Raw genomic sequence first — 25,438 nt, forward strand, 5'->3', positions numbered from 1 at the left:
TCTTATATTAATTTTTCCTTAAAGCACCAGTAACAGCATTCCAATATGACTAATACTTCTTACTCTATTGCATGTCTCAGTTGCTTGAAGAAGACCACCTGGTGATTACCACCAGTGTTATTAGAGTCTGGCCTCAATTTTTGCACTCAAGCAAATAACAGCTGGAGGAGTCTTTGATGGTAAAAGACTACCACCTGTGCTTTATGCCCTTTCATACCTTAGGCAACCAGATCAACACTGTTCATGTGGAGGATGCCTCACAAGCTGCTCCACTTTGACTAATATGTTCGGCAATGTCAGTCACCATGTCCAAATGAATTCACTCTGTGGGATGGTTGTCCTTCCCTGAACAGTCTTTGTACTCTGTTTTTTGAGGAAAGTACTGGAGATTATCTACAGCCAACCTGAGTACCAAGGCATGTTTTTTTTTTTTTTTCCAAAGTTGAGATTTGTTTTATTTACCCTGTTCATTTTTGCTTGTGGCTAAGATCCTGTTTGGTTATTGCACTGTCCCATCAATGGTGTATATGTAGGGACAGCAGTTAGAGGCAGAGGAGCAGTAGCCCACTACATGGCAGTGTTGAAACTGCTGATAATTTGGATATTGTTAGATTCTGTCAATTGATTGCAGAATACTACATTTGTAACATTACATCTCCAGCTGGCATCTCTGTCAGTACTTTACTCCTCAATTTTGCATGGAAATCATTCCTTGCATTCCTGTCAGTGATCCATTTTTAAACAGGACTTATATTTTATGTTAGAGAGGAAAGACATTTCACAGTTAAGCACCGGTACATATCCAACAGTAGAGTACATAATCTAGCGACTATTTCCAAGTACTCCGTCATCCTGGTACTCCTGTACCCCCCCTTCCCCCTTCCCCTCTGCTTTTATCTCAATGCACAAGTGCTTGCTTATGCTCCTACTTCACTGCTGTCGTTTTCTTTCTTCACTCATTCTCTCCCAGGCTCTCTTCTGCCTTTTTTTTTTTTACCATGGTGAAGGCAGGGATCCATATGCCACCATTTTCCATCCTTTCTTTATTCTAAGGTTTGTCATAATCTTGCTAAATCTCTGATGAAGTTTTTCCCTTCACTTCTCTTTCCCTTCCTTCTGTGTCCTTAACACTTACCAGTAATGTATACTGTTTACTATACAGAATAGAAATTGTAAAATGAACAACAAAAAAACACAAATTTCTTCACTTGTCTGACTCAGTGATGTACTCTAGTGTAATGTTTTAAGAGGCTAGACTTTCAGCAAGTATGCATGAGTGTGTTAGACAGGAGCAAGTGGAGGCAAATGATTTTTATGACTTGACTTGCTGTTGGAGTGTGAGCAAAGTAACATTTATGAAAGTATTCAGGGAAATTGGTTAGCCGGACTTAATTCCTGGAGGTGTGAAGTACAGTGCCTGAGCTCTAAAGGAGGAGTGGAGATATGTTGCAGTTTTTTAATTGTAGTGTAGGCTTTTCTCTGGCAAGGCAGTGATGGAATGAGTGATGAAAGTGTTTCTTCTTTGTCAGTTCACCCTGTCTCAATGGGAAACGGCTGATGGGTTAATAAAAAAAAAATTGAAAAATGCAGCAGCTCCACCATAATTACATGCAATTCATGTAGTATTACACTATAGCAAAATAAGAGATGTCTCTTTGAATTTTAACAGAAATTGTCTTCACGTAAGACTTAATATAGTTAAATTGAACCTATCAGCGCTTAAGTACTAACGACAGATAGATTCATTTATATTTTACTTCTACTGATGTGCTTATAAAAAAAAAACTTTTTTTAACACTAGTTGTCTCCCACCGAGGCAGGGTGACCCAAAAGAGATCAAACACTTTCATAAAGTTTTTCTTCTTTTTACATTTAGTAATTTATACTGGAGAAGGGGTCACTAGACCTTGCTCCCATAAACTTTGTTATCATTCATAACTGTGGATATTGTATTTCATGAAATGCTCATCTCATGTTAGTCACTTAACACAAGGAGTGCAGACTCAGTCCTCTGTCTACTAATTGTAGGTAGGTCTCTGACTTGATAGGGTATTGGTGCTCACTTAGCTGTGGATAACAATCTGCTAGTTCATTATTATCAGTTAGAAAAGTCATGTAAATGAAGGCATACATATCCTCCAAGTACAAACTGCTTATTATATGTTGTTCCAAGTGAATATCATCATCCTTACCTATATTCTCTTCCACATCTGTAGATGCCATCTGGATAATCTGCTTATCTGGTATCATACTGTAACACTGATCCCTAAGATCAGTATCTATCTAACTTTCTTATTACATCATGAATATATAAATATTCATCAACTATCAGCTATGAAACTCATTATGAAGTCCTTCATATCAAGATTCTTTATCATTATTATTTCTTGGCCAAAAGTTGTTGTAATTATTCCTTAAATTATTTTTGTTAACATCATTCCACACTTTAGGTCATTTGTTGATAGCCTCAATAGTTATATAATATTTAAAACTCCTTAGTCTTTTCTCTCCCTTATTATCCTTCCTTAGGTTTTCATCATTATCTTTAGCATTATGACCAAAACTTGTTTCAGCAAAAAATTTTATATTGCATTTCATTACAAAAATAATCCATTGGTCCCTAGCTTGGAGAAAAGACCTGGTTTTACATGGTAAATACACCTACCATCCGACTTATGACCTGCTCGACATATGACCACTCGACTTACGACCGTGTTTTTTATGCCAAATTTCTGGGAAATAAACAACTGTTTGTGTTGTACACAGTATTTATCCTAAACCTTAGAGTATAAAATACAGTACTAACAGCATAAAAAGTAAATTAAAAAATGAAATACCAAAATAAAACAATAAAGTCATTACAAAAATGTGATGTTGATATTCAGTAGTAAAGTTCGACTTACGTCCATTTTGACTTGCAACCGGTTGGTCGGAACCAAGCTTGGTCATAAGTTGGATGGTAGGTGTATATGCATGTTTTAGGTAGTAGGTTGGTAAACAGCAACCACCCAGGGAGGTACTACCGTCTTGCCAAGTGAATGTAAAACGAAAGCCTGTAATTGTTTTACATGATGGTAGGATTGCTGGTGTCTTTTTTCTGTCTCATAAACATGTAAGATTTCAGGTACGTCTTGCTACTTCTTCTTACACTTAGGTCACACTACACATACGTGTGCAAGTGTATATATACACACCCCTCTGGGTTTTCTTCTATTTTCTTTCTAGTTCTTGTTTATTTCCTCTTACCTCCGTGGGGAAGTGGAACAGAATTCTTGCTCCGTAAACCATGCACGTTGTAAGAGGCGACTAAAATGCCGGGAGCAAGGGGCTAGTAACCCCTTCTCTTGTACAAATTATTAAATTTAAAAAGAAAAACTTTTGCTTTTATTTTTGGGCCACCCTGCCTTGGTGGGATACGGCCGGTTTGTTGAAAAAAAAAAAATATATATGCATGTTATTTGACCATTGTTTGATGAGTAGGACATTGTCCAGCAAAAACAATATCTTTACCTCACTAAGTCGCACTCCACATATATGCATCCGATAATCTCTCAATTTTTCTGAAAAGTACTTGAAGTAAATTGTGTGAAAATGCCTTGATTAAGCTTCTTTGGCTGAATTATATTAAAAGAAGACTGCCTAGTAATTCCACAGGAATCAATTTTTACAGCTTTTCCATGACTACTTTTCTGGTTCTGTGACTGCCATGTGCATTAGTGCATACCTGGGATGAGTCCTCTTTCTTTCATGTTTCAGTACAGTCTTTTTTTTACTTTACTAGCAAATGGGTTACTTGTTAAACCTTTCCAGTATAGCCCAACCTTATCAACATTACATATCTGGAAGAAGCTTTTATCAGTGTAATTTTGCAAGTTTTTCTGAAATGGCTTAATGCTGATTATATCCACACTTATAACCTAACTTTTTTGTAATTCTAATACTTTGCCTACTATTTTGACATTACAGTTTAGATTACCTTTGAACTGCAACATCCCTACCCCTTTTTCAGAGTTCAGGTACTGCCCCTTCCACCTTCAGGAAATCAAGTCTGGCTAACCAGTTTCCCTGAATCCTTTCATAAATGTTACCTTGCTCACACTCCAACTGCACGTCCATTAAAAAACACTTGTCTCCATTCACTTCTATCTAATATGCTCACACAAACCTGCTGGATTCGCAAGCCCCTAAAGCTCCAATCCTCTTTTAACCTCTCTCTCAGGTTGTTCCTGGGATGGCCCTCTACCCCTCCTACCTTTGATCTATGCCTCTATATCCTCTCTGCATGCCTGAACTACCTCAACAACCCCTCTTCAGCCCTCTTTAATTCTACCTTTGGTGACCTCACATCACCTTTTAATTTCTATGCTCTGAATTCTTTGTATGATACTCTCACCATACATTGCTTTTGAACATGACATCACCACTGCCTCTGGCCTCCTCCTTGCTTCAGTTCAAAGCCCAGGCTCACATCCATATAAAAGTGCTGGTACCAAGATGCGTGAGGCATTGAGCAGCAGAAAAGAATAAACACCTAATTCAAACAGTGGAAAAAAATATTGGTGTGGGGAGATTGGTGCTATGAGCTCAAGTTTCCATGTTTTGTTATGGGACTCTGAGCCTAACTTAGAGATACGGAAGAATGTGTCTACATATTTCCACAAACAGACAAAGCATTAAGGAATCAGTTTGCTTACTAACCTGGATTTTGGTCATGTTGTACTTATTCCTTTCGGCTTCTCAATGCCACATGTATGTAATTTGTTTATAACACTATTGGTATCCTTATCACTAGTCTCTGGATTACTATTGGCATGCAAAATAAGTTGAACCCTCACTTCATGACTTCCAGAATGATTTTGCATCAGGAAGACAAGGATTTTTGACTGAACATATGTTTTGTTCATAACATTCAGGATATTCTCTTGATATAAATTAAATATTCCTTTTATTTTTAGTAATCTATACAGGAAAAATGGTTACTAGCCCTTTGCTCCCGGTATTTTAGTTGATTTTACAACACGCATGGATTACGGAGGAAAGATTCTTATTCCACTTCCACATGGATATGAAAAGAAATATAATAAGTAACAAGAACTATTAATAAAGTTGGTAGAATTACCGACAATATGTAAAGTAAAAGGACACAAGTGCAACTAATGTGACATTTATTGTGGCAACGTTTCGCTCTCCAGGAGCTTTATCAAGCCATTACAAACAATACATGGACACAGAGGGTATATAAAGGCTCAGAGTGAGGTGAATACTAGTGAGGTACCATTTCGATGTTCACTAGTGGTAGTAGTAGTAGTAGTGGTAGTGACAAAAGTAATACAATATGGTAGAGCAATTAATTCGTACATGAGTAAAAGGATATAAAAGCTATTACTTGGGTAATATAAAAATAGGTTGGACAAATGTAAACTGGAATGAGGCAGCTTGTTTCAGTGTTCACTCTCTGTGCTTTGTGTAGTATAACAGGAGAGACTATGTGATGGCAGGGTTTACTGTTTTCAGGAGGATTCTTGCTAAGACTTCGGAGATGGTGAAGCTGCCGTTGTTTTGTTTAATTGTATTCGAAACAGCGATCAGTGCTGATTCAAGGCACTTGCGTGTGCGGAAATTATTTTCTTTTATCACTAATTGGGCGTCTCTGAATTTCATAAGATGATTGGTGGAATTTCGGTGTTGTACACAGGCGTTGTTTAAGTTGTCGTTCCTACATGCGTATATGTGTTCATTGAGGCGGGTGTCGAGGTTTCTTGCTGTTTCACCTACGTAGATCTTGTCACAGCCTCCACAGGGTATAGTGTAAACTCCTGCATTGACTGATTCGTGGTGCTTGGGTTTTGTCCTGGTTAGATCCTTTATTGAAGTGGTAGAAGCGATGGCGACTCTGGTGTTAGCTTGTGAAAGTACTTTTGAGACGTTTAGTGCAACCTGGCTGTTGGGAAGAATTATAACTTTGTCGGGAGCGGTGTTGATGCGTGGAGAATTGATGATCTGAAGAGCTCTTTTCTTGCAGTCTTTGATGAAAAAAGAAGGAAACTGTAACTCAGTGAATGTTTGGTGAATGTAAGTACATTCCTCGTCAAGAAACTCAGGACTACAAATTCGGTATGCTCTTAGGAAAAACCCAATGATGATGCCTCTTTTGGTCTTGGTATCTTGACTGGAATAGAAGTGTGTGAGATCATTTTTATTGGTGGGTTTCCGATAAACTTGAAATCTTAGGTTGTTGTCTACTTTGTGAATGAGGACGTCGAGGAAAGGTAGCTTGTCATTGGACTCTTCTTCTAGTGTAAACTGGATCGCTGGTTCAACTGCGTTGAGCCTTGCCTGAAGATCCCGTTATAATTCTTCCCAACAGCCAGGTTGCACTAAACGTCTCAAAAGTACTTTCACAAGCTAACACCAGAGTCGCCATCGCTTCTACCACTTCAATAAAGGATCTAACCAGGACAAAACCCAAGCACCACGAATCAGTCAATGCAGGAGTTTACACTATACCCTGTGGAGGCTGTGACAAGATCTACGTAGGTGAAACAGCAAGAAACCTCGACACCCGCCTCAATGAACACATATACGCATGTAGGAACGACAACTTAAACAACGCCTGTGTACAACACCGAAATTCCACCAATCATCTTATGAAATTCAGAGACGCCCAATTAGTGATAAAAGAAAATAATTTCCGCACACGCAAGTGCCTTGAATCAGCACTGATCGCTGTTTCGAATACAATTAAACAAAACAACGGCAGCTTCACCATCTCCGAAGTCTTAGCAAGAATCCTCCTGAAAACAGTAAACCCTGCCATCACATAGTCTCTCCTGTTATACTACACAAAGCACAGAGAGTGAACACTGAAACAAGCTGCCTCATTCCAGTTTACATTTGTCCAACCTATTTTTATATTACCCAAGTAATAGCTTTTATATCCTTTTACTCATGTACGAATTAATTGCTCTACCATATTGTATTACTTTTGTCACTACCACTACTACTACTACTACCACTAGTGAACATCGAAATGGTACCTCACTAGTATTCACCTCACTCTGAGCCTTTATATACCCTCTGTGTCCATGTATTGTTTGTAATGGCTTGATAAAGCTCCTGGAGAGCGAAACGTTGCCACAATAAATGTCACATTAGTTGCACTTGTGTCCTTTTACTTTACAAGAACTATTAAGATAATATCAAAGAAAACTCAGATGAGTGTGTATACATAAATGTGTGCTTGCATGTGTAGTGTGACCTAAGTGTAAGTAAAAAGTGGCAAAATATACCTGTTATCCTGTGTTTGAGACAGAAAAAAAAAGACAGCAGCACTCCTACCCTCATGTAAAAGAAATAGCAGTTTCTGTCTACACTCACTTGATAGGACAGTAGTACCTACCTGGGTGGTTGCTGTCTACCAACCTACTACTATTTTGTTGATGAAGAGAGAGGCAGTAATTTCATGCATTGGTCTGGGAGGTATAATATTTCTTAGGAGTGATGAGGAACTGGATGTGATTAGGTACATTAGGCATCAGGTAGAATGAAAGGGGGTAGAGCAGCTGGAACTCTTGGGATCATGACAGAAATATTAAAAAGGAGGTGGGGATATAGTTTTGGAGTGGTTGGTACTTTTGTTTAATAAGTGCATGAAAGAGAGGAAGGTACCTAGGGTTTGGCAGTGTGTGTGTATAGTTCCTTTATATAAAGGGAAGGGAGACAAAAGAGAACGAAAAAATTATAGGGGAATAAGGTAGTAGGTTGGTAGACAGCAACCACCCAGGGAGGTACTACCGTCCTGCCAAGTGAGTGTAAAACGAAAGCCTGTGATTGTTTTACATGATGGTAGGATTGCTGATGTCTTTTGTCTGTCTCATAAATATGCAAGATTACAGGCATGTCTTGCTACTTCTACTTACACTTAGGTCACACTACACATAAATGTACACATTTATTTATACACACTCAGATGAGTTTTCTTTGATTTTATCTTAATAGTTCTTGGTCTTATTAATTTTCCTTTTATATCCATGGGGAAGTGGAATAAGAATCTTTCCTCCGTAAGCCATGCGTGTTGTAAAAGTCAACTAAAATGCCGGGAACAATGGGCTAGTAACCCCTTTTCCTGTAAAGATTACTAAAAAGAATAAGAAGAAGAAAATTGTCAAAGTGGGAAGTCTGAATGTGCGTGGATGTTGTGCAGATGATAAGAAAGAGATGATTGTGGATGTGATGAATGAGAAGAAGCTGGATGTCCTGGCTTTAAGTAAAACAAAGCTGAAGGGGGTGGGAGAGTTTCAGTGGAGAGGAATAAATGGGATTAGGTCAGGGGTTTCAAATAGAGTTAGAGCTAAAGAAGGAGTAGCAATAATGTTGAAGGATAAGCTATGGCAGGAAAAGAGGGACTATAAATGTATTAATTCAAGGATTATGTGGAGTAAAATAAAGATTGGATGTGAAAAGTGGGTTATAATAAGCGTGTATGCACCTGGAGAAGAGAGAAGTGTAGAGGAGAGAGAGAGATTTTGGGAAATGTTGAGTGAATGTGTGGGGAGTTTTGAATCAAGTGTGAGAGTAATGGTGGTTGGGGATTTCAATGCTAAAGTGGGTAAAAATGTTATGGAGGGAGTAGTAGGTAAATTTGGGGTGCCAGGGGTAAATGTAAATGGGGAGCCTTTAATTGAGCTATGTGTAGAAAGAAATTTGGTAATAAGTAATACATATTTTATGAAAAAGAGGATAAATAAATATACAAGGTATGATGTAGCATGTAAAGAAAGTAGTTTATTAGATTATGTATTGGTGGATAAAAGGTTGATGGGTAGGCTCCAGGATGTACATGTTTATAGAGGGGCAACTGATATATTGGATCATTATTTAGTTGTAGCTACAGTTAGAGTAAGAGGTAGATGGGAAAAGAGGAAGGTGGCAACAACAAGTAAGAGGGAGGTGAAAGTGTATAAACTAAGGGAGGAGGAAGTTCGGGTGAGATATAAGCGACTATTGGCAGAAAGGTGGGCTAGTGCAAAGATGAGTAGTGGGGGGGTTGAAGAGGGTTGGAATAGTTTTAAAAATGCAGTATTTGAATGTGGGGCAGAAGTTTGTGGTTATAGGAGGGTGGGAGCAGGAGGAAAGAGGAGTGATTGGTGGAATGATGAAGTAAAGGGTGTGATAAAAGAGAAAAAGGTAGCTTATGAGAGGTTTTTACAAAGCAGAAGTGTTATAAGAAGAGCAGAGTATATGGAGAGTAAAAGAAAGGTAAAGAGAGTGGTGAGAGAGTGCAAAAGGAGAGCAGATGATAGAGTGGGAGAGGCACTGTCAAGAAATTTTAATGAAAATAAAAAATTTTGGAGTGAGTTAAACAAGTTAAGAAAGCCTAGGGAAAATATGGATTTGTCAGTTAAAAACAGAGTAGGGGAGTTAGTAGATGGGGAGATGGAGGTATTGGGGAGATGGCGAGAATATTTTGAGGAATTTTTAAATGTTAAGGAAGAAACAGAAGCAGTAATTTCATGCACTGGTCAGGGAGGTATACCATCTTTTAGGAGTGAAGAAGAGCAGAATGTAAGTGTGGGGGAGGTATGTGAGGCATTATGTAAAATGAAAGGGGGTAAAGCAGCTGGAACTGATGGGATCATGACAGAAATGTTAAAAGCAGGGGGGGATATAGTGTTGGAGTGGTTGGTATATTTGTTTAATAAATGTATGAAAGAGGGGAAGGTACCTAGGGATTGGCGGAGAGCATGTATAGTCCCTTTATATAAAGGGAAGGGGACAAAAGAGACTGTAAAAATTATAGAGGAATAAGCTTACTGAGTATACCAGGAAAAGTGTACGGTAGGGTTATAATTGAAAGAATTAGAGGTAAGACAGAATGTAGGATTGCGGATGAGCAAGAAGGTTTCAGAGTGGGTAGGGGATGTGTAGATCAAGTGTTTACATTGAAGCATATATGTGAACAGTATTTAGATAAAGGTAGGGAAGTTTTTATTGCATTTATGGATTTAGAAAAGGCATATGATAGAGTGGATAGAGGAGCAATGTGGCAGATGTTGCAAGTACATGTATATGGAATAGGTGGTAAGTTATTAAATGCTGTAAAGAGTTTTTATGAGGATAGTGAGGCTCAGGTTAGGGTGTGTAGAAGAGAGGGAGACTACTTCCCGGTAAAAGTAGGTCTTAGACAGGGATGTGTAATGTCACCATGGTTGTTTAATATATTTATAGATGGGGTTGTAAAGGAAGTAAATGCTATGGTGTTCGGGAGAGGGGTGGGATTAAATTTTGGGGAATCAAATTCAAAATGGGAATTGACACAGTTACTTTTTGCTGATGATACTGTGCTTATGGGAGATTCTAAAGAAAAATTGCAAAGGTTAGTGGATGAGTTTGGGAATGTGTGTAAAGGTAGAAAGTTGAAAGTGAACATAGAAAAGAGTAAGGTGATGAGGGTGTCAAATGATTTAGATAAAGAAAAATTGGATATCAAATTGGGGAGGAGGAGTATGGAAGAAGTGAATGTTTTCAGATACTTGGGAGTTGACATGTCGGCGGATGGATTTATGAAGGATGAGGTTAATCATAGAATTGATGAGGGAAAAAAGGTGAGTGGTGCGTTGAGGTATATGTGGAGTCAGAAAACGTTATCTATGGAGGCAAAGAAGGGAATGTATGAAAGTATAGTAGTACCAACACTCTTATATGGGTGTGAAGCTTGGGTGGTAAATGCAGCAGCGAGGAGACGGTTGGAGGCAGTGGAGATGTCCTGTTTAAGGGCAATGTGTGGTGTAAATATTATGCAGAAAATTCGGAGTGTGGAAATTAGGAGAAGGTGTGGAGTTAATAAAAGTATTAGTCAGAGGGCAGAAGAGGGGTTGTTGAGGTGGTTTGGTCATTTAGAGAGAATGGATCAAAGTAGAATGACATGGAAAGCATATAAATCTATAGGGGAAGGAAGGCGGGGTAGGGGTCGTCCTTGAATGGGTTGTAGAGAGGGGGTAAAGGAGGTTTTGTGGGCAAGGGGCTTGGACTTCCAGCAAGCGTGCGTGAGCGTGTTAGATAGGAGTGAATGGAGACGAATGGTACTTGGGACCTGACGATCTGTTGGAGTGTGAGCAGGGTAATATTTAGTGAAGGGATTCAGGGAAACCGGTTATTTTCATATAGTCGGACTTGAGTCCTGGAAATGGGAAGTACAATGCCTGCACTTTAAAGGAGGGGTTTGGGATATTGGCAGTTTGGAGGGATATGTTGTGTATCTTTATATGTGTATGCTTCTAGACTGTTGTATTCTGAGCACCTCTGCAAAAACAGTGATAATGTGCGAGTGTGGTGAAAGTGTTGAATGATGATGAAAGTATTTTCTTTTTGGGGATTTTCTTTCTTTTTTGGGTCACCCTGCCTTGGTGGGAGACGGCCGACTTGTTGAAAAAAAAAAAAAAAAAGTTTACTGAGTTTACTAGGTAAATTGTATGGTAGGGTTATTATTGAAAGAATTAGAGGTAAGACGGAGAGCAGGATCGCAGATGTACAAGGAGGCTTTAGAATGAGTAGGGGATGTGTAGACCAAGTGTTTACATTGAAGCATGTAAGTTAACAATATTTAGGTAAAGGCAAGGAAGTTTTTGTTGCATTTTTGGATTTAGAAAAGGCATACGATAGGGTGGATAGGGGAACAATGTGGCAGATGTTGCAAGTGTATGGAATAGGTAATAAGTTACTAAATGCTGTAAAGAGTTTTTATGAGGATAGTGAGGCTCAGGCTAGGGTGTATAGGAGAGAGAGGGGATTGCTTCCCAGTAGAAGTAGGTTTTAGACAGGTGATATGTAATATCACCATGGTTGTTTAACATATTTATAGATTGGGTTGTAAAAGATGTAAATGCTAGGGTGTTGGGGAGAGAGGTGGGATTAAATTATGGGGAATCAAATCAGACTTGGCCTGATTGTGGGCTCGATCACTTGTGTTCTCTCAGTCGTGTCGTTGAACATTAATTTTATGGCATAACTCCTTCTACTGTTTTAGTATTTCCTTTTTGGGGATTTTCTTTCTTTTTGGGTCACTCTGCCTCGGTGGGAGACGAGCGACTTGTTAAAAAATAAAAAAATAATAATACAAAATGGGAATTAACACAGTTTCTTTTTGCTGATGATACTATGTTTTTGGGAGATTCTAAAGAGAAGATGCAAAGGTTAGTGGACGAGTTTGGGAAGGTGTGTAAAGGAAGAAAGGTGAAAGTGAACATAGATAGGGTAATGTGATGAGGGTATCAAACGAGTTAGGTAAAGAAAAATTGGATATCACATTGGAGGGAGTAAATATGTTCATATATTTAGGAGTAGACTTGTCATTGGATGGGTTTTTAAAGGAAGAGGTAAACCCTAGATTTGATGAAGGATAAAGGGTGGGTGAGTGCATTGGGATATATGTGGAGACAAAGAATGTTATCCATGGAGGCAAAGAAGGGAATGTATAAGAGTATAGTGGTACCAACACTCTTATGTGGGTGAGAAGCATGGGTTGTAAATGCTGCAGCAAGGAGGAGGCTGGAGGCAGTGAAGATGTGTCTAAGGGCAATGTGTGGTGTAAATATTATGCAGAGAATGCGTAGTGTGGAAATTAGGAGTAGGTGGTGTGAAATTACTAAATGTATTATTCAGAGGGCTGTGGTCATTTAGAGAGGATGGAGTAAAATAGGATGACTTGGAGGGTGTATAAATCTGTAATGGAGGGGAGGAGGGGTAGGGGTCATCCTAGAAAAGGATGGAGGGAGGGACTGAAAGAGGTTTTGTGTGCAAGGGGCTTGGACATACAGCAGGCATTTGTGAGCATGTTAGATAGGAGTGTATGGAGATGAATGGTTTTTGGGACTTGACGAGTTATTGGAGTGTGGGCAGGGTAATATTCTGTGAAGGGATTCAGGGAAACCGGTTAGCCGGATTTGAGTCCTGAAGGTGGGAAGTACAATGCCTGCACTTTAAAGGAAGGGTTTGAGATATTGGTTGTTCGGAGTGACATCTGCACTGTCATATCTAGGTCCCTCTGCAAAGACAATGATGATGTGTGAATGATGGTTAAAGTGTTTCTTTATTTTTGGGGTAACCCTGCCTTGGTGGGAGAGTGCTGACGTGTTGAAAAACAAAAATAAATTAAGTCATGTATGGCTTCATTTGAGCCTTCATTGATGTTTGTATATAAAGTGAAACTTCAGCATAATAGATTCTTTTTACCTGTGAAACAGATTTTGCCTATAAGGACAAAATATTGGGCCAGACAAATGTTCAATATAGTGGACTAGGTCTGCTTCATTGAGATTTTGTCCATTAGCAGTAGTGTGCATGTCCAGTAGGCTCTCCATACAATGGACCATGTCTGCTGCTTTGGACATTTTGATACAATGAACTTTCATTTAAATGAGCACCCCTCTTCCCTATTAGTCCATTATACTTAATTGTCATTGTATTTCCACCGTGTCCGGTTCCCCACACCAATGTAGATTTGCTTCACCATCAGTTTGAAAGTTAATAACAGTGCAGTGTTATCTCCTTTCGAATAATGTTGTTTAGTACATGGGTACGAATGAGGAAATTGCAGATTACAATGGTACAGGTTGTGTAGCCCATATCTTTTATAGTAAAGAGTGTGATGAATGGTTTGAAAAACCGACAAGTTGAAGATTGAGACACTTATGCAGCATACGGGAATCTTTATTCAGGAAACGTTTCGCCACACAGTGGCTTCATCAGTCCAATACAAAGAGGATGGCGTAACATCGACTCCAGGCTGAGGAGTATGATTACCTCATACTCCTCAGCCTGGAGTCGATGTGTTCACGCCTTCAATCTCTTTGTATTGGACTGATGAAGCCACTGTGTGGCGAAACGTTTCCTGAATAAAGATTCCCATATGCTGCATATAGTAAAGAGTATAGCATTTTAGGCAAGACTCAACCTAATAAATTTAAAATGTGAGCTACACAATTTTGGTGACAGTACTAAATTGTGTATTGAAATAAAATACTCAATATTGGTTACTAAACAGGAATATCATGACAAATTTGTATAAACTTATCTAAAATTATTGGCTGCAGAATCGGTATTTTTCTAAATTAACGTATGAAGCATTATGTAATTCATTATAATTTTTTCATTTATACTAGTGTATAATTTTTAAATCCTTTAAAATTCTGCTAAAATAAATGGACTGTTTGACACCCTTTACTAATTAAATCTTTAAAGTCATTTTGTTTTTATAGCATGCTGCAATATTTTGTTTGAGTTCTGGTATTTCAAGTTGTGACTGACACAGCAGGCTTGTGGTCTTAGGCTTTCAGGACGTCTCGATTCCTGGTGAGTCCTGTGGTAGAGCGCAAGCAGATACCTAGTGAGGAGGCGGGTGGGGGGTCAGGTGGCAGAGTTATCCAGCAGCAAGAGGAAACTATAACTTCCACTCCTAACCCTCTCATGGATGACTCCCCTAAGTCAGACTCCATTACTGCTTCCTCTACTGCTGCTCTGCCTGTACCAACCTCCTCTGCCTCTATTGTGCTTCTACCATCACAAGATCAACAGGTAATGTTTGCTCACTCTACTGCCACATTCTGCCTATCTCTTCACACTGTTCTATCATAAACCATATTTTTTTGCACTATAAATATTTTCTTTAATGTTATATAGCAGTCATTCTCCAAAGTTTGCTGAGACGACTTCATTGCTGATGGTTAGAGTCCTGACATCACCATAACATGTACACATTAATGAGACTAACTTCTCTTAAAAGTATGTCTAGTATGATTGAAAGACATGTTGTTGATATTTGAAATCTGGTTCTTGCTAGACAGAATTAGTGCTAGACAAAATTACAAATGTAAAATGTACTATATTTGTTAGCATTCAAGCAGACCAATAAACATTGTTTTAGTAAAGTGGTATTTAAGAAAAGTTTAGTTTAGAAATATGTATAGACAGGACATGCACGAACACACATGCATGAGCGCGCGCATACCCCAACACAACGAGGATTGTTCACGAGTTAAGGGGCATGGGCTTTTGAGGAGAGATTAATGGAATTGAATCTAGTGACATTCAGGGCTAGAGGATCAAAGGGGGGACATAACATAAATATACTCAGGGAAATTGATAAGGTAGACTGGAATAGGTTATTTGAGAGGAAGGAGCAGGACCCTAGGGAAATTAAAGGCACAGATGATCCACAGGGGTGTTTGGAAATATTTCTTCAGTCTTAGTGGTCAGGAAGTAGAATGATTTTGATGAGGAAGTGGTGGAGGCAGGTTCATTGCATAGTTTCAAGAGTAGGTGCAATAGGACCCACAAGGCTAAGAGGGAGTGAATTAGAGAATGGCAAGATGCAGGGCCAGAATCTGAGAATGGACCTTTCACAGCCAGAAATAGGTGAGGTGAGTACATACATATACTGTACATATATACATACACATAGTATATTAATTATTTCTTAGTTTTAGCACATTGGCTATATCCCACAAAGGCAGGTGACCTGAAGAAAACACATCATTCTTCCTCTGGAGGTGCACAAACATTGTCATTCAACTCATTGTAACAATATGGAAGTTCACAAGGAATTTTTTACCTTCTGTAGCAGAATGATGGTTGGGTGAGTGGTGTAGGCATGACAGTAGCATCATCTGTAGCGACATCACAGCCAGGATCAGGAGGTCCCACTCCTCCACATCACTGTACCCCGGAAAACACCTACACCTCTGATCATCAGGCCAAACTCTCACAGCAGAATTCCCTGGAGAAGAGTGACAGGTAATTTAATTTTAAAAAATTTCAATGTAGAGGACTCCTAAATATACTGCAAGGTAAATTCTGGTAGCATTTGTTTATGGTCACCTCATTGTCTCTAGTTGAACAAATTGTTGATTTTCTAATGTCAAAGGCATGTGCCATCTCCTTCACATGTGTACCATCTTTAAGCATATCAATAAACTTTAATTTTATCAAAACAGGCATAGTTTTGAGCTTCTTGACACCTTCAACATCACTGGTATTTTTTTTTTTTTTTTTGGTGCCGTGGTTTAATATCCAGAGATAAGATACAGCTTTGAAAAGATCCCAGATATAGAGCTGTAAACATGAGAGAGAGAGGATGGTATGGAACACATCCACAAACTGACTGCATTTTTACATCAAGCTAGTTTGCCTTTCCCTAAACAGTCAGGAGCTTTAGTCACAGAAGAAAAAGTTGCTAATGGGAAGCAGCCTGATTTGAAATTTTTCCTCAAGTTTATGGCATAAATGCTCAGGCCAAAACATGAAGGATTTTACTGAATCTTGATAAATTAAAAATGCATTATCAACAAAACATGTAAAAATGAGAGGTTCTGCTTTAGAAATGTATAATTTTGTCCTGTGGCATTTTGCCCTAATCCTGTAGGCCTTCCTTCAGTGCTCCTCTGTTCTCTTGTTCTTTTACACTACTATATTATTATACCACCACTATTATTATACTACTACTACAACATTATTATCAGTATTATTGCTGCTACCTTTTCTTTTACCCTTATCACTACTACCTCCTCATTACAAGAATACTACTGGTATTGCTATTACTATCGTTTCTAGTACTATTACTAGAGGAATTGTTACTAGTACCACTAGTGCTATTACTACTAGTACTACTGTTACTAATTCTATTCCTAGTACTATGGTGCTGCTACCATAATTGGTACTACTATTAGTGCTAGTACTACTATTAGTACTAGCACTACTCCCTCCTCATTCCCCCCCATCCTGTCTTCTGGCTTTCTGTAACTTTCTTAATCATTTATGAGTAAGAAAGGTCCATAGTTAACCAATGGCCAACTCTGAACCAATGACTAAAATCTCATCCTAATGTTCCTCTCTCAAGCGAGGGGTTTTGTGGTTTATTTTTTTTTATGTGAAAAGGTTTACATAAAATACTAGAGAAGTGTAAATGCAATTTATTTGTGAATTTATTAACAAAATGAAAAGTTTTATTTCATTGCCAAGGTTACAAGTTGAATTTGGAAAATTTGACACTGTAATATGTCAGTGTAATTAAAATAATGGTTATTTCCAGTGTGACTGCTAACAGCAACCTGTCAGAGCTGGCTCGAAAGTTGCAACAGCTGGGGACGTCTGGAGGCACTGTTCCTCCGCTTTCATTGTCTTCTTCGCATACTCTCCCTCCAATGTCTGCCCCACTGTCTGCACCCAGCCATCCTGGTACTCCAATCTCTCTAGCTACTCAACCTACCTTCAGCCAAGAACTTAGTATGCAACTGGCAGGGGTGAGTCTTTAAATGTGAAAGCTTGTTTTCAAATATTTTTCTTGATTTCATATGAAACAAAATTTGAATGAGCAATGCTTCTCTGTTATTCATACTTACTGTCTGCTTAGCACCACAAAATATATACATCTGTTAGTTTAGTCTCGTTAAAGTATTGTACTTTGATTTTTTAATGGTTTTAACTCATTGTTTAGATTTACTCCTAAATGTTAATTACTGTATTCTTGTGATGTGTAAAATCGACAGACGTTGCATGGAAGACTGGTATATTGTGTGCTTTATATGGTCCTGTAGCTATATCTAACTCTGAATGAATGTATTGTCTGTTGTGCTATGGTTGTTATTATGTATCTAACCATCAAATAATATTTTTTGCACAAAGTATTATTTAGAATTTATGTAGGTAGCTTGCACATATGTTGTTGCTTTTTTCTTCCTCATTTGATTTATTGGATCCAATGTAAAAGTCAGATTATCATATCTTCATGTAGTTGCATATTACTGGTTATTTTTTATCTTTCAAACATTATTTATTTTCAGTATAATACATTTCTTCATTTTCTCTTTAGATTGCTTATTATACTACTGGAAAATGACTCATCTGTATTTCTGTTAAAGCTTCAAAGCTATTGGTGTGTCTTTGTGGATATATGTACAGTGGATCCTCAGTTTGATGTTTCTCTGTAAGGCATTGATTTTCAGTGTCAGATAATGTTAAAATGATGTGGCATTGCATTTTGTAAAATATCATTGATGAACACATGAGTTTATGCCTTTATGGTATTAGATGAAGAGGTCCCACTGTATATGAAATAAGCCCTGATGGCAAAGTGTTGTAGGTGCTGAATTCTGGGGCATCGCGGTGTACAAGGGCCCTCTGGTCGCCATCTACCAACTACAAAACCTGCCCCGCCTTCTTCCACGTTTTGGCTCCTGAGGTGGGCGCCACCACAGAGTTCTTGTTCCTTGGCCAGCCTAAGGATCTGTTGCTACTATTTCCCTGGGCTTGTCATTGTCCTGTTTCACATGTGCTTGACATAATTTCTAGGCCTCCATCTTGTCTTGTGGTAATTTGTGTCACAACTTGCTCTGGTGACCTAAGCCAGGACACAAGCACAGCCATTATGCTACTGCATGTAAATTGAACTGTACTTTCTACTACTGTAAGCTTTAGGCTTGTTACTAACATTAAATGGGTGGCTGATGTCCTCTTGATTGGTTTCCTGGCTGTAACATTAACCTCATTGCAATATTTTCATTGTTGTGTTATAATAGTATATTTTATGTTTAGTTTTCCTAATTAGGTATACCCAGTAGGGGATATCTTATGGTTTTGTCCTGTGTATTTTTTATATTTTTTGTTTTTGTTTTTCTCATGCTGCTTTGTTTCTAGACAGTATCTTGAAAAGGCCCTTTACATTGATAGGAAGCTTCAAATGTGTGTATTCTTAAAATGAAAGTTCCTTCTAAAATTAACACTGTTATCCTTTGATTTCTGCATATTGGTATGAAACCAAAAAAAATCTATAGCATAAAATAATTTTTTTTTTATTTTTTTTAATTTTGGGCAGTGTAGCCTTCTGGTGGTAGATTTTGGAAATAGATTTTTTGTTAGAGGCCTTTGCCACTCTGCAGTGATATGACAGTGAATAAATGCATTGAAAATCAAGTGATGTGCTGGATTTATTATTTAATTCTGTTTGTCAGCACTGTTATCCATTTCTAGTATGCACTGGAAGTTAGCAGGCCAGGGAAAATGAGGAAAGGGAGTGTTAGTTATTGACTGTAGGGAAAAAGGGTTGGGGAATGAGCATGTGACACCCTCTTTCTCCTCTCCTTAACCCTTTGACTGTCGCGGCCGTATATATACGTCTTACGAGGTACCGTGTTTGACGTATATATACTCATAAATTCTAGCGGCTTCAAATCAAGCAGGAGAAAGCTGGTAGGCCCACATGTGAGAGAATGGGTCTGTGTGGTCAGTGTGCACCATATAAAAAAAATCCTGGAGCAAGCAGTGCATAATGAGAAAAAAAAAACTCCGACCATTTTTTTAATTAAAATGCCGACTTTGTGGTCTATTTTCGTATAGTATTTATGGTTGTATTCTCGTTTTCTTGGTCTCATTTGATAGAATGGAAAACATATTATAGAAATAGAGGTGATTTTGATTGATTTTACTATAAAAAGAGCCTAGAAATGGAGCTCAATGTAGGGGAAATGTTTGATTTTTGCCAATGTTCAAAAGTAAACAAATGATGCCATTGTCCAATAAATGTCCAACTAGCCATTCTAATATGCAGTCATGAATGGGTTGATGTTATTTATACAATTATTACAGTATTGCAGTAGTCTGCATAATAGTAAGTATTCTATTTTTTGTTTGAATAAAAATTCAAAATAGAAAGCAAGAGTAATATCAGAGGGGCCTGGAGACATGACTGATGAGCAAAGAAAATGTTATTTTAGAGCCAGGAATGTCTGCATTGTTCATTCTGGACCTTATTTTGAAATTGTCATATTTTTTAGTTTTCGTGAAATTGGCCAAATTGCAAATTTCTGACCACATTATTAGGTAGTTGAAATCGGTAAATGGGCAGTTTCTTGTACTCAATCAATAGAAAAAATGGAGTTCTAAAGAAATAGCTATGAGTTTGGGCGACTGGAACAATGGAATTAGCCAAAAATAGGGCGCAAAGTGGGCGAAATAGCCGATTTGTAAACAGCACCGAGGTCGCTAACTTCGCGAGAGCATAATTCCGTCAGTTTTCCATCAAATTTCGTTTTTTTGGTGTCATTACAATCGGGAAAAAATTCTCTATCATTTCATAAGAAAAAATAATTTTTTTTTTTTTTTTAAATTTTGCGACACCAGGAGACACCTTAGGATTGGGGGTTGCGACAGTCAAAGGGTTAAACTAACTTGGTTCACTCAACTCGCCTTTCTCTCCCCACACTATAGTAAACTGAGCAGTAACATTTGTTACCATTTTTCTGTGCAACCATGATTTGCATTTCATAATAAACCGAAAAGAGAAGTAAAATATCGGTTAGTCTTGAGGGTGGGATCAGTGACCTATCTGGCAACTCTGCTGTGATCCTGTGTTGTATTGTAAGCAAACTAAGAGAAGAGGGCATTTTTCACTTCAACTTTCATGGATTTATTTTACTTTTGATTACTTGCACTATTTTACTTAAATTTAGGATAATTATCTTTAACCTAACCTAAGTAAATCTAATATCAAACAGCTTAACCAAAGGAGGAAGGAGTTGAGCTCAATATAAAAGTGCCTGACTAGGTCTCTGTGGAACCTGACCAGGTTATCCTGGAGCCTGACCTGCATATTATCAATTACTTTTATTTTTTAACCCTTAAACGGTCCAAACGTATATATACGTTTTTTCAACATCTGAAAGTATGTAAAAAAAATGTAGGTCTTTTTTTTTTTTGTTTTACATTTGAAAACGTGTAAAAAACTTTTATCTACATTATTTTTTTTGTTATATTTGAAAATATGTAAAAAAAAAATAGATCTACTTTTGTAGCACTATGAATTTGAACGTCGATCTGTTTGGACCGTTTAAGGGTTAAGGTGAAAATGGTTATCAAGTATAATTTTTTCTCATGTCCCAATAAAATAGGAATCTAATGTACAGTAGGCCCTGAATATTATGAGAATCTTAACCTCTCAAAAATATTACTCATGAATAGGTTAACCTCTACATTTTGCTGAAAATTTGTCTTTAAGCTTATAACCTGAATATATACAATACTAGGACAGAATTGCTTTTGCTGGAGCCAGTCATCATACTCGTTATAGATAGTAATCTCCATGCACAAACCCCATTTTGATATATGGATATATAAGTGAGTAATTTAATGTTAGTAGAGCTTGCTTCATAGTAGCACGTCTTTGAAATTATATACTTCTTCTTTTTCATACAGTTTATTACTAGAGATGTGTGGGATATGGGAATAGAAGTTAAATTTTGTGCTTTTGTATAGTACGTACTAGGAATTTGCTTTCCAGCGTAACATTTGTTTGTCTCTTATTTACTTGAAAGTCTATTTTGGTTGAATAACGTTTCACTGTTAACTAGGAAACTGAGTGGCTGAATGTGAGTGCTGCATTCTAAAGGAGGGGTGGGAAGGTTGCAGTTAAGTGGTTCATTCAGTTTGTAGTGCCCACACATTTTTGGCAAGACAGTTGTTGAATGAATGATGCTAAATTATTTTCTTTAGGTGACCCTATCTTGGTAGGAAATGGCTGCTGTATTAAAAAAGAAAACTTGTCAAGGTCTTTATATTAATTCTGAGTTTGTATTAATATTGGTAGAATTACCGACAATATAATAAGTAAAAGGACACAAGTGCAACTAATGTGACATTTTATTGTGGCAACGTTTCGCTCTCCAGGAGATTTGTCAAGCCGTTACAAACAATACATGGATACAGAGGGTATATATAGGCTTTGAATGAGGTGTAGTACAAGTAGAGGTGTTAGTAGTAGTAGTTGCACAAGTGATGGAAAAGTCAGCTGGTACATGAGAAAGAAAGGTTACAAAAGCTATGACTTGGGTAGCATAAAAATAGGTTGGGAAAATGTACATATATGGTTGGATGCAATCTCACATCCCAATCTATTTTTATGCTACCCAAGCCATAGCTTTTGTAACCTTTCTTTTTCATGTACCAGCTGACTTTTCCACTGCTTGTATAACTACTATTACTACCTCTACTTGTACTACACCTCACTCAAAGCTTATATGTACCTTCTGTGTCCATGTATTGTTTGTAACGACTTGATAAAGCTCCTGGAGAGTGAAAGGTTGCCACAATAAAATGTCACATTAGTTGCAAGTGTCCTTTTACTTAACAATTCTGAGTTTGTTGACGGATTTCCATGTGTGGAATTTAAGATCTTTATTATGTGATGGTTTTAGGGGGATTATTAATGTGTGTGAGGAACAGGAGAGAGCCAAGTAGGATGTCTTGTGAGACATAAATGTTTGTTGGGAATATGGGATAGGAATTATCATTTATAGTAACATATTAGTGTCTGTTGCTTAGGTAAAATTGAAGCTGAGAGTATGAGTGACCATTTACTCCATAGTGCTGTATTTTGGTGAGAAAGTTTTATAATTTAAATCATGACATACTTTTGTGTATTATTTTATGTAGCTGTTGTGTAGGAAAACCAAATCACACAAAATAAATTAGGAAGAAATATTACATAGCTACTTCCTAAATCTTCATAATTTGTGTATAACCACATTCACTGCTAAAAGAAGAGAATCATTCTTGAATGCAAGTGAACAAGAAAAAAAAAAAAGGACACACTGTCTGCACATCAGTGCAAGTCTTCAGCTCTACATCTTATTAAATGCTGTTGCCTGCTGGTTTATACATTTTTAAATGCCAGTATGAAAAAATGTTTGTATTTTTAGAATTAACCTTAAAAAAAAGTTACTTCCAATTTAAGACACTGTAACACAGTGTAATATAGTTATCCTGCAGATAAATAAAATAACATCATCCATTGTAGGTAGTAGGTTGGTAGACAGCAACCACCCAGGGAGGTACTACCTTCCTGCCAAGTGAGTGTAAAATGAAAGCCTGTAATTGTTTTACATGATGGTAGGATTGCTGGTGTCTTTTGTCTGTCTCATAAATATGCAAGATTACAGGTACGTCTTGCTACTTCTACTTACACTTAGGTCACACTACACATACATGTACATGTTTATTTATACACACTCATCTGAGTTTTCTTTGATTTTATCTTAATAGTTCTTGGTCTTATTACTTTTCCTTTTATATCCATGGGGAAGTGGAATAAGAATCTTTCCTCCATAAGCCATGCGTGTTGTAAAAGTCAACTAAAATGCCGGGAACAATGGGCTAGTAACCCCTTTTCCTGTAAAGATTACTAAAAAGAATAAGAAGAAAATTGTCAAAGTGGGAAGTCTGAATGTGCGTGGATGTTGTGCAAATGATAAGAAAGAGATGATTGTGGATGTTATGAATGAGAAGAAGCTGGATGTCCTGGCTTTAAGTGAAACAAAGCTGAAGGGGGTGGGAGAGTTTCAGTGGAGAGGAATAAATGGGATTAGGTCAGGGATTTCAAATAGAGTTAGAACTAAAGAAGGAGTAGCAATAATGTTGAAGGATAAGATATGGCAGGAAAAGAGGGACTATAAATGTATTAATTCAAGGATTATGTGGAGTAAAATAAAAGTTCGATGTGAAAAGTGGGTTATAGTAAGCGTATATGCACCTGGAGAAGAGAGAAGTGTAGAGGAGAGAGAGAGGTTTTGGGAAATGTTGATTGAATGCGTGAGGAGTTTTGAACCAAGTGTGAGAATACTTGTGGTTGGGGATTTCAATGCTAAAGTGAGTAAAAATGTTGTGAAGGGAGTAGTAGGTAAATTTGGGGTGCCAGGAGTAAATGTAAATGGGGAGCCTTTAATTGAGCTATGTGTAGAAAGATTAAAAGTGCTGACAGTTTTGCAATTTAAAAAAAGTCTTCTAAAATGGTAGAGAATCTTTTTTTTTTTTTTTTTTTTTTTTTTTTTTTTTTTTTTTTTTTTTTTTTTTTTTGGTGAAGGTAATGATACCATAAATGCAAAACTTAATGGAAAACTTATGGAATTGCACAGGCATGAAGCTGGCAGTCTGGGTACAATTGAGCAGTTTTGCTGTTTGATCCAGTTTGATCCAATTCTTGGCTATTTCATTAGTAAACTTCATGTTCTATTGATTGGGTGTAAGAAACTGCCCTTTAAAGTGCAAAGAAAGTAGGTTACTAATCTAATTTTACACAAAATTCAACAAATTCCAATTCAAAAACAGATTTCAAAATAAACATTGTAGGCATTCCAACCACTAAAGCAATCTTTCCTCTGTTCATTAATCATGTCCCATGTGCCCTCCATTTTGAATCCATTATCACACAAATTGAAATTTTGCATGATTTCTCTAATAAAGAATAACTAAGAATGATTGGTCATGGTTTAGGCTGTCCCAATAATTGAAACAGACTTAGTAAAAAACCCAATATACTATTTCTTCCACTTTGAGGCCTACTTCAAGCTACTTCTGGTCTGACAATGACTAAAGTCATTAGTCTTCCAATCTTTCAAGTAATACCAAGAAACAGCTAATAGAAAACACCTCAGAGGCATTATTTTAAACCCAACACAAGATCAGAGGTTTTTCTTTTCCCGTCATACACAATGTTGGGCAGGATTTTTTTTTATATATACTGTATACACCCACTGCACAGATTCATTCTCTTATGTCTAGGCCCTAAGTTACTGCTTGTGGCATATCTCAGGGCACTGTGCTTATAAAGTAGATCTGTGAGAAACACTGGCATCGGTAACGTAATAGGTAAAAAGACATGCCTAACTAATGTGACATTTTATTGTGTACCACAAAATGTCACATTAGTTGCACTTGTGTCCTTGTACCTAACATATTGTCAGTAATTCTACCAACATTATTACAGTTAATATTGTAGATCTCCTTAGGAGACAGTGATAGGGTTAATGATGAGCACTGTATTTCACATATACACAGTGGTGGCTTGTCCATAGGAGCTGCAGTACGATAGTATAGGTATTACTGGCGCTATGAGCCGCCACTGCATATACAGTATTTATTACAGTAGACTGTTGTTTAACACAGTAGTTAGGTTCCTAAAAATGCCGTGGTAGTTAAAACCATGTTAGACAAACTGAAGAACTTACAGGAAAAAATAGGGTTACATTCCTGGGAACCCCCAAAAAGCTAAACAACTTGTTTTTAGATCAACAGATCTTACAAAAATAAAAGTGAATATGTAGTTGTAGTTCATTGTCGTGGTGTATTATGTTGTTTTTACTACTAAATATTACAAATGCAACAGAAATAATAGCATTTCTTACCTTAAATTGTGGGTGCTGGTGTTTGTGGAGAGTTATGCTGTGGCCCTACTGGCTTGAAGTGGATGGTAGAGGTTCTTGTGCTGAAGTCGATGGTCGTACTGGAGTGTGCATAAATCAGTCAAATCAGTAAGTCAGTCAGTCAAGTCAGTCAGGTCAGTCAGTCAAGTCAGTAAGTCAATTAGTCAAGTAAGTTAGTAAGTCAGCAAATCAGTCAC

At 37.5% G+C, this 25,438-nt stretch overlaps 1 protein-coding gene across 19 annotated transcripts in view; it reads left to right on the forward strand.

Annotated features, from left to right (window-relative positions):
- The window catches only part of LOC128685179 (serine/threonine-protein kinase WNK3), a 638,681-nt gene that overhangs the window by 500,830 nt on the left and 112,413 nt on the right, over positions 1 to 25,438 (forward strand). For 16 of the 19 annotated variants that reach the window (XM_070082765.1, XM_070082756.1, XM_070082764.1 and 13 more), the window contains 4 exons: positions 14,326 to 14,571; positions 15,617 to 15,789; positions 17,084 to 17,294; positions 18,134 to 18,232. In XM_070082765.1, the coding sequence (XP_069938866.1) occupies positions 14,326 to 14,571; positions 15,617 to 15,789; positions 17,084 to 17,294; positions 18,134 to 18,232 (729 nt within the window). The remainder of the gene's footprint in view (positions 1 to 14,325; positions 14,572 to 15,616; positions 15,790 to 17,083; positions 17,295 to 18,133; positions 18,233 to 25,438) is intronic. The other 3 variants (XM_070082766.1, XM_070082758.1, XM_070082771.1) reach the window with 3 other exon arrangements.

The sequence above is a fragment of the Cherax quadricarinatus genome, chromosome 8 (assembly GCF_038502225.1).
Source record: "Cherax quadricarinatus isolate ZL_2023a chromosome 8, ASM3850222v1, whole genome shotgun sequence".
Classification (NCBI taxonomy): Eukaryota; Metazoa; Arthropoda; class Malacostraca; order Decapoda; family Parastacidae; genus Cherax; species Cherax quadricarinatus.